This window comes from Podarcis pityusensis (genome assembly GCF_964106645.2).
Source record: "Podarcis pityusensis genome assembly, chromosome: 13".
NCBI classification, from domain to species: domain Eukaryota; kingdom Metazoa; phylum Chordata; class Lepidosauria; order Squamata; family Lacertidae; genus Podarcis; species Podarcis pityusensis.
In genome coordinates this window covers 44,031,174-44,041,420 of record NC_138038.1, presented here as the reverse complement: position 1 = coordinate 44,041,420, position 10,247 = coordinate 44,031,174, and the positions used below count along the sequence as shown (strand labels likewise).

Genomic DNA, 10,247 nt, shown 5'->3' with positions numbered 1-10,247 from the left:
GTTTTAAAATCTTTTTCTGGCAGGTTCTAATTCCAAATTCCTCCCCCTTTTGCTCCTGCCTACCAAAAGGGGGAAAATTCACAGTTTATGTCTGGTTCTCTTCACTCTTTGCGATCTCTCAATGGTTGCAGCTTTTAATCCTTCTTTGCTTTATCCTTATGCAGTCCGGGAAAGGCTGACTTCCTTACTTTAACCAATCCCGTTTTCAGCCAAATTTCAAAAAGATAATTGTAAATCCCAATTAAGTCAGTCTTACTCACTGGTTTTACTTTGTAATCCAATTTTCAGGAAGGAATCGGCGCTCTCCGGCTATGGCGATGCGGCTTCGCTTTACAAGCTGGGTAGCGGCTCTCAGCACCGCTTCTCCCCCCGCTGCCGTTCCGGAGCCTTTAAAAAGGCTCCCTTGCGATTTCGGGGGGGCGCGATGGTGCCCACCGAGCCTCCTTGTTCACAGGCTTCCGCGCCTGTAATTTTTGAGGGTCCCCGCTTCGCCGTAGCGACAGGACCCGAACTTGTAAAGCAGACCCCCTCCGGAGCTCGGAGGGAAATCCGCCATTAACCGATGGCGCCGACCGGAAGTCGATGTTACAGTGGATGCTTGGGCATCATTTCTTATGCATGGAATAAAGATTTGACTATTGATTTCTTCTTATTCTATAGGGCTGACATGGGTGTGGGATTTTTACATAAATATTTGAAGGCAATAAAAAACCAACTCAAAGCAACCCTTCCCATCCATTTTAGAGGGTAGGATTATTTGTGTATTTTATTTACACAATATCTATGCCACTTAACTGTATGGTCTCTCAGTGATTTATAGAAAAGTTGAAGAGGACACAATAAAGATAAAAACAGTTAATACTAATGAGAAAAGTTGCCTTAAATGCTTATTGAAATTAAAGGGTTTATCATTGGGCTCTGCTTTTTCAAGAGGGAGTGGGGCTGTCTGATCTCAGCTAGGAAAAGGTTCTATATAATTGGCCCACATTATCGAATGCATGTCTCCTGCATGATATCAGCTCCTTATCTTGGCCATGGATGATCACTGACTGTGGGTTCCCCAAATATCTCAGTTATGTGGCAACTATATAAGTAAGTGGAGGGTCCTTAAGTTCAATCAATCAATCAAACTTTTAATGTGCCAACCAATGGCCGTGTCATCATCCAAAACATTAACAGACACTAGATGTACAAAAACTACAACCTAATATAATAGAAATCTTTGTTACAAGGGCAGATAAAATAGAAGATAGTCACATATGGATTGTGTAAGTTAGATCTCTGAGTCCCCTTTACAATTAACAGTTAATTTATCTAAATGATTCACCCTCATCTTCCTCAGGAAAGAGCTAAGAGTAGGACTTGCCTCAGCAAAAGAACACATAGACAAGTTATTTGTATGTTTTACAATCTAAGAATTGGTTGGTGTGTATTTTGCTTACTTAAAAACAATAACACCTGACTTTAAAACGTTTCTGTTATTTTCTGTAAACCTAACACAATAAAAATGTTAAGTATTTTCATCCTACACCCTTACTATCATGCACATGATTATTCCCCTCATTCCCCGCCCCCCCCAAGGTTGAATGACTAGTGCAGAACACTGGATGTTTGATTGATTTTAATTCAGACAGAGGAATAGGGGTGTTTGAAGATGTAAGAGACTGCCCCGAATACTGCCTTTCTTAGACATTTTAAAACAGATGTTGGTTGCCCACTAATCTGGTATATTTTAGCAGTGGATATCCCATAAAGGATTGATCTAGATTTCAGAAGTATTCTGAAATACCTATGGACTCTGGGGATCTATGCTTGGATGAGAATATTTGCTTCACTAGTTCAGTAACTGATGATTTGTCGTGAATAAAGAAACACTGCAGAAGCGATTGTCCCTGTTTTAATTATCAAAATCACCATAATCAATTCATCTGGGCAAAGCTCTGATGGATTCCTAGAAGGCCACAGAAAAACAACAAGCCCTTCTGAAATCATTACAAGTACCTGCGCTTCACAAAGAGATAAGATTAGGGACAAGAGAGAGGTAGAGCTCTGTCATTTTGATCTGTTTCCATCTTTCCACAAGATAGATCAAACTTCAAATCAGTATTTCCAAATTAGCATCTAGGGCTTCCTTATGAAATGCTGTTATGGATAAGATGGAAGGATGGCCCTTTGAGAATGTGTTGGCAGAGTCAGATGCCACCCAAGTCATCTTATTCAAATCAGGCTGATGTTAATAATATGTTCATGATGTAAGAACAGCCCTGATGGACCAGGTCAAAAGCCCAGCATCTACTCCAGCATTCTGTTCTAGAAATGGCCGACTAGTTGATGTTGTAAACTGAGAAATAGAGGATTGCCATGTGTGGAAGGGAAGTGGCAATCAGGATGTTTGTGTTGTTTCTGTTTTTGCTGCTCTTAAACATGTTGCATGAAGCGCACACTGTTAAGTGCAACATAAATAATCCTGTACATATTCCACATGAGTGGTATCAGCCAGGCGATCTCCTTATTGGTGGGATGGTATCTCATATCCAATATGTTTTCACCAAAGTTTTGTTCAACAAGCATCCTTCTCAGGACTTCATTAACATTCCATAGTAAGGAAATGGAACCTACATTTACATTTAGTGATTATTTCTCTTTGTAAAATTGTCTGAAAATTGCTTTGAGGAAATTTTAACAGAATTTTTAAGCAAATATGAAGGAACAGATAGGTGGGTGGGTGGACATTAACTATTGGAAATAAAATTAAATACCCAAACATCTGTAAATTTAGAAGGTATCTAAATTGGCAGCTGGGAATGTGGAAAGAGTAAGCTTTTGTGTTCCATTATTATTATTATTGTTATTATTATTATTATTATTATTATTATTATTATTATTATTACTATTATACATAGACACAGAGTCTTTCCTGTGCATGGTGTAGATTTGTACTGCATCTACTTATCCTCACATTCAGATATACATTTGCATGCAGAGAGTTGCCACTAGTCAGATAATACTGAGATTGATGGACATAGCATTTTTTCTCCTGTTCCTTTTATGTTCATTTATCCCTAGATTTCAAAATGCTAGATGCTAAATGATTCACAGAGATTTTATGGAGCATGAAGAATAGATGATGCTGAAAGTGTTGGGATATAAATCCACCTGCACTGAAGGTTGATATGTCTGCATGGGAAAGAATAGATACAGAGAGGAATCTAGAAGCTTCCTAGACTGTCCTGTAACCTGTCCTGAATTTCCTTTGGGCACTAGACTGATATGCTTAGGGTTGCTGATGTCCTTCTTCTTCATGCTTGGCTTGACATCTTCCATATGTCTCCTCCTGAGATGCAAGAGCAAGCATGGCTAGTTGCTTTCTCCACCTTAGTTCCTCAGAATGAGGATCTTTCCTACCTAAACTCTGTGTCAGTGTGACTATATCCAACATTGCTTCAGTATTAAGTTCAACTTCTGCTGGTGCATTTGAATGCCATCTTTCACCAGATGAAGTCTTTCCAGGTTCAAGAACACTTAGAAAGAGGCTAAGTTCAAAAATCTGTAACACACTCCTATAATACAGACTGTGTTTTGGTTAAAACTGTAGTCATAAAGAACAAAACAGAAAAAATATTGGGGATGAAGAAAGTCAAAATCAACAAGTTCCATCCCACCCCCGCAAATTCTTTATGGATGTCAATTCTGTTGATACATTTCAAGGGAGTATAGCTCTGATTTGGGCTGCAGACTAATGCAAACATGCCCTTGCTTGTGATGTACAAAAACATATTTCAGCAAAAGGTAGACACACAAGTCTTTCTATCCAACAGACTAAGCTAAAGATGAGCTTTGCATCTTGTACCCAGTCCCTATAGTCAAGCAGTTGAATTTCTTAGATCTTGAGTAGATGAAAACTGTGATAGAATATTTTTGTACACTCCTGAAATAGCTCATCACTTTATTTGGTGTTTTGACCAAGTTCTACCAGCACATCCTGGCCTTGGTGTTTGCTGTTGATGAGATCAACGAGAATCCCAAGATGTTGCCCAATGTCACTCTTGGGTTCCACATCTATGACAGCTACTCTGATCCAAGGATGACTTATCGGACCACCCTGGACCTGCTCTTTAAATCATATCACTTTATACCAAACTACAAATGTGGGATTCAGAAAAATGTAATAGGAATCATCGGAGGCCTGAGTTCTGATACTTCCACATCCATGGCAGACATCTTAGGTCTTTACAAGATTCCACAGGTAGGATTGTAGATTGTGGGCAGTGAGAATTTCCCTTAAAGTGCCCCATTGCCTAATTCACTCGTTTCCTCTTTCCAGCAGACCTTTGATGATTCATAAGAATGATGTGGTTCCACAGGGGTAAATGAAAAGCATCTGAAACATGTGGAATTGCTTGGGAGGGTATAATGTGGTATCCAAAGATGTGAATGAGTGGCATGGTTGCAAAGACTAATCTGGTTCTTTGGCAGTATCACCAAAAGACATGTGAGGAATGTTCTTAAATATACCCATTTCCTATGGGTGTGTGTTGTCATCCTCTCCCATCACAGTTATCCCTTTTAGTTTCACATTGTCAGTAAAAGGAATATTAAACAAAATCTCTTCTTCATCATCACTATCTACAAACTTCTGGCAGTCCCCAGAGTCTTCTCAGGTGCAGAAGACGAGAGTCCTGCTGCCTTCCCTCTGCACCATGGTTGCAAAGACTGTGTATTTAGTACTTGTAATGGAGAATTGCTCCAAATGTGAAAAGAGTAAATATCTAGAGTACAACTTGACCAAGACTGTGAGTGTGTGTGTGTTTTTCAAAGGATGGTGATTCTTCTAAAAACGGCATGTTGGGAATTTATAGGATTGCACTATAAGAAAAGGGCAACAAATAAATAGAATGATTCTGAACTCCTCTTTCCACTCTAAAATGTCTGGATTTCTCTCCATCCACGCAGATTTCCTATGGGTCACTTGAACCACATGTGAATAATAATAAAACGTTCCCTTCCTTTTACCGTATGGTTCCCAATGAAGCCCTTCAGTATGAGGGAATTATCAAGTTACTACTGCACTTCAAATGGAAATGGGTTGGGCTTATCGTAGAAGATGATGAAGGTGGAGAATATTTCTTGCAGACACTGGAGTCAATGCTTTCCAAAAATGGAATCTGTTCAGCATTCACAGAAAGAGTTCAAAAATATGAGCAGGTTTCCAGTAACATACTTGAAATGATAAAAAACAAACATAATACATTGCCAATGTTTATGCAGAGCAATGCCAATGCAGTTGTTATATATGGAGAAAGCGCATCTATTAAATGGCTTGGAAAGTTTATATTGGCAGCCAAGCTAATTCATATGATGTTTCCTCAATATAAGAAGAGGTTCTTCACAGTAAAAGTATGGATAACAACAGCCCAAATTGATTTCACACTATATTCTATTCAAAAGATTATTGACAATGATATACAAATGTTTCATGGCGCTATCTGCTTCACAATTCACTCGAAAGAGATTCAAGACTTCCAAGAATTTATTAAGATTGTACATCCTACTTGGGCAACAGAAGATGGTTTCATTAAGGATTTATGGGAAAATATATTTAGTTGTTCGATTTCAACCTCCACTAAGTCTACATTTTTTGATAAGACGTGTACCGGAGAGGAGACGTTAGCTAATCTTCCTGCACCTCTTTTTGAAATGAGCATGACTGGCCACAGCTACAATATCTATAATGCTGTCTATGCTTTGGCACATGCCTTACTTACCATGTATTCAGCTAGAGCCAGCCACAGAAGAATGGAGGATGGAGGTAGATGGTTTTCTCAGACCATGGAACCATGGCAGGTAATGCTTCCTCAATGACAAAATTCAATTATCATATCATAAAGAACAAGGGTGAGAAATGCCTTATCTATTGACACCAAATCTTTAGAGATCACAAGCACCCGGTTCTTTTCTTGCTCATCTTCTCAAATTTCTCTCTTCATTGCCAGAGGCTGATCTCATACAACCATAATGATTATAACCTTATTCCTCCCATAGAGGACAATTTTGAAGTTCTATTTGCAACACTTTCAATTGTTGAATTTTCACTGATTCACAAGTTCCCATGGAATCTCTGCCACTCAAGGCCAGATACCTGCATTGTGAATTGCAAATGTTCTTTGACTGAAGAAAAGAAGTAAAATCTATCTCATAAAGCCATTACAACCATTTTAATGAGAGCATGACAACATATTTTAGACTTCTTTCTCTTTCCTTCTAGCTGTACTCATTCCTCCAGGGGATATCATTCAATAACAGCGTTGGGGATGAAATTAAATTTAGTGAACATGGAGAATTAGCTGCTGGATTTGATATTACAAACTTGGTGACTTTCCCAAATAGATCATATTTTAGGATGAAAGTGGGGAGCTTGAATCCTCAGGCTCCTCTTGGCAAAGAATTCACTATCAAAGAGGTCAAAATTGAATGGCACAAAGACTTGACTCAGGTGGGAAAATAACCCCATTGTCTCCCATATGTTCCACATTCATGGTCATTCTACAAAATGGGTGGGCAATAGAAATAATCAAAATAATTCCTTAGTATAATGCACATTTGTGTTTGAATTTATTTTGAATATCATATTGTGTGGGCAGCTTACAGAAATTGCTTTTTAAAGGTTTACTATGTGGAGGGTGAACATTTGATTTGAGACAAGCCACCATTTGAAGGACTGGTTTCACCAGTGGGTCCTGTAGACCCTTAAAATTAGTTACATCCATATACCCACTAAGGAAATTATATTTTTTCAGTGGTGACTCCTAAATTATGGAACTCTCTCCCTTGAGACATCCACTTGAACTTTCACTGCTGGCCTGCATAATGGTTTGAAGACCCCTGTGTTACAGCTGGCTGTTAATTAAAATAAATTCAAAGAAGCTGCTAGTATTTCAACAACAATGGCAATGATAATATTGTAATTGTGATTCACTGGTTGCACTTTGTGTTTTGTATGGTATTATGTTATTTATTTATTTTTTATTTGTTATATGTTTGTAAGCCATCAAAAGACAGCATTGCCTGATAGCATAGCAGCCAACTCCTAGGGCCGCCCGCAACTCCTAGCCAACCCCAAAGTCAAAGGGCATTCCCATTCAAATAGTGTGCGTGGACTGCATCATGTGATTGATTATGCAAGGCAGTGCTTACCAGGGCCCCCACAATATTTTATTCAAGTTGGCACCCCTACCTGATAGGGTGCTCTTATGACCAAAAAGCTGCCCCTTCAAAAAAAAAAAACCCCACCCTTTTTTCAACATTGTAACAGAACGTTAACAGGAGTTATCTGTTACCATTGCTAACAGATAATCTGTTTTTTGTGTGATTATTTTTTTACTAAATACTAAATATTAACATTCAACTATTCCTCTGTCTTTGAATAGGTGCCACCCCTTTCAGTTTGTAATGATATCTGCCATCCTGGTTACAGGAAGAAAAAGAAGGAAGGGAAGAAGTTTTGCTGCTATGATTGTGTTCCGTGTCCAGATGGGATGGTATCAGATGTTAAGGGTAGCATATGCTATGTTATGATATACCAAACTATTACTGAAGTAAAATCTGAGAAGTGCTTTTGCAAATTGGTTATAATCAGCTTTGTGGGGTTTCTTAAATTGTGGTGTTATGCATTATTCTCAATTTTCACATAGAAATACTTCTATTTGATAGTTTCTATTAATCAGTTCGAAAGCACGCCAGTGCAAGTAGATAAATAGGTTCCGCTCCGGCGGGGAGGTAAACAGCATTTCTGTGCACTGCTCTAGTTTCGCCAGAAGCGGCTTAGTCACGCTGGCCACATGACCCAGAAAAACTGTCTGTGGACAAATGCTGGCTCCCTCGGCCAGGAAAGCGAGATGAGCGCCGCAACCCCAGAGTCATTTGCGACTGGACTTCAAGGTCAGGGGTCCTTTACCTTTACCTTTTTAGTGAATATATTAGTTTGGGTGGAAATGTAATAAGGCAACAATTAGGAACAATATTGGTTGATTTCAAATTCTCATTCATTATTTGCCTTTTCAGAGATGGAAACTTGTGCCAGTTGCCCGGAATATCAATATCCAAACAAAGGGAAGGATGAATGTACTCCTAAGACTCCAAACTTCCTAGCTTTTGAAGACACTTTGGGCATAGCTTTAATTGTATCTGCACTTTTCTTCTCTCTGGTCACAGCTCTGGTGCTGGGCATCTTCATTAAACACCGGGACACTGCCATAGTCAAAGCCAACAACAGAAGCCTCACCTACATTCTCCTCATCTCCCTTCTTTTGTGTTTCCTCTGTTCTTTGTTATTCATTGGAAAACCTAATAAGGTGACCTGCCTTCTTCGACAAACCACTTTTGGCACCATCTTCACTGTGGCCCTCTCTAGCATCTTGGCCAAAACCATCTCTGTTGTTTTAGCATTTATGGCAACTAAACCAGGATCCAGGATGAGGAATTGGATGGGAAAGAGACTGGCTTATTCCATTGTCCTTTCCTGCTCCATTGTTCAAGTATGGATCTGCATTCTCTGGCTGGCAACCTCTCCCCCATTCCCAGATTTGGACATGCACTCAATGACTGAGCAAATTATACTACTATGTAATGAAGGATCAGTCACCATGTTCTACTGTGTCTTGGGCTATTTGGGCTTACTGGCCGTTATCAGTTTCACTGTTGCCTTCTTAGCCCGGAAGTTACCAGACACTTTTAATGAAGCCAAGTTCATCACCTTCAGCATGTTGGTCTTTTGTAGTGTTTGGCTCTCCTTTATTCCAACTTACCTGAGCACCAGAGGAAAATACATGGTGGCTGTGGAGATCTTCTCCATCTTGGCTTCCAGTGCTGGGATACTGGGCTGTATATTTCCCCCAAAATGCTACATTATCGTGTTGAGGCCCAAGCTGAACACCAGGGAGCATCTAATACAAAGAAAAAAATAATTAACAGGAGAATTTGTGGTTTCAATTATGTTATTGATATTCTACATAGGTACAAAAGATGTCATTTGAAGGAATGAAATAATTTCAGGCATTTTGGTTTCATATTTTTTGGTGAAATTATTGTATTTTATTTTAGAGTTTTTTCTTAGAGGTGGTGGGAGAAAAGTTCACCATAAGGTATGAATGACATATACATAGGAAATAGGAACCTGCCTGAACAAAATTCCACTGTCCTTCTGATTTAGGAAGGGGCTGAGAGGTTCAGTAGAAATAAAATAAAGGAGCAGGTCAAGTTTTCAGAAACTTCCAGCTGATGTTATAGTGGAGACAGTAGTATAATTCCATATGCTCAAAATAAATATTTAACTATATTATAACTATTGATTTCTGGTTATTCTATTGAATATATTGGTTTCTGTCACATGTATGTTTCAAATAAACAATTCATCTCATATTTGTCTCCAAGGAGCTCAAGGTGGCGTTCATAGTCCCCCCTCCCCCATTTAATTCCCACAGGAACTCTGTGAGACTGAGAGGCAGTGACTGGTCCAAGGTCAGCCAGTGAGTTTCATGGCTGAGTGGAGATTTGAACCATGGGCTCCCAGGCCTTAGTTCAACACTTTAACCACTACATCACATTGGTTTTCCAGTTATCACAAAGGAAGGCTATCTTAATATTCAGGCCTTAGCTACCAATTTTCACTCCAGCCTTGGGGCATTTGCCTCAGACTGCCATCATTAACCAACTTTCATGAGTGATCTTATTTCTCCTAACTGCTGATTAACTCCCCTTTCTTCATTGACCAGAATCCCCAGACAATCAGAACCTGTTGTTCCCCATCAAAATGAATTCACCTGATCCAGTCCTCACATATAAATACTAAAAGCAGTCATGTCTCTGTATCTGGACACTGAGATCCACTTCTGAGGCCCTCCTCCATGTGCTTCCTCCTTGAGAGGTCCAAAGTGTGGCAAGACAAGAACTGGCTTTCCCTGCAATTGCTCCCCATCTGTGGAATGCTCTCCCCAGGGAAGTTCACCTGGTCATTGTACTCCTTTAGGCACCAGGGGAAAACATTACTTTTTAACCAGGCCTTTGGTTGATCTGATTTACATCCTATGCCCTTTTAAAATGTGGGGGGTTTTTTTTGGGGGGGGTATTTGGGTGCTGTTTTTATTTTTATTATGTATTTTGTGGTTTTATGTTTTGATTTTATCCTGTGAACCGCCCTGAGACCCCTGTGTATAGGGCAGTACATACATTCAATAAATGAATAAAATAAA

The 10,247-nt window shown here is 39.4% G+C and overlaps 1 protein-coding gene across 1 annotated transcript; it reads left to right on the top strand.

Annotated features, from left to right (window-relative positions):
• Positions 1-8,063: 8,063 nt before the first annotated feature.
• Positions 8,064-8,963, top strand: LOC308461898 (vomeronasal type-2 receptor 26-like; the record flags this gene model as incomplete). The annotated part of the gene is made up of 1 exon (XM_080979066.1): positions 8,064-8,963. The coding sequence occupies one exon, from the start codon at positions 8,064-8,066 to the stop codon at positions 8,961-8,963; it is 900 nt and encodes a 299-aa protein (XP_080835192.1).
• Positions 8,964-10,247: the final 1,284 nt, after the last annotated feature.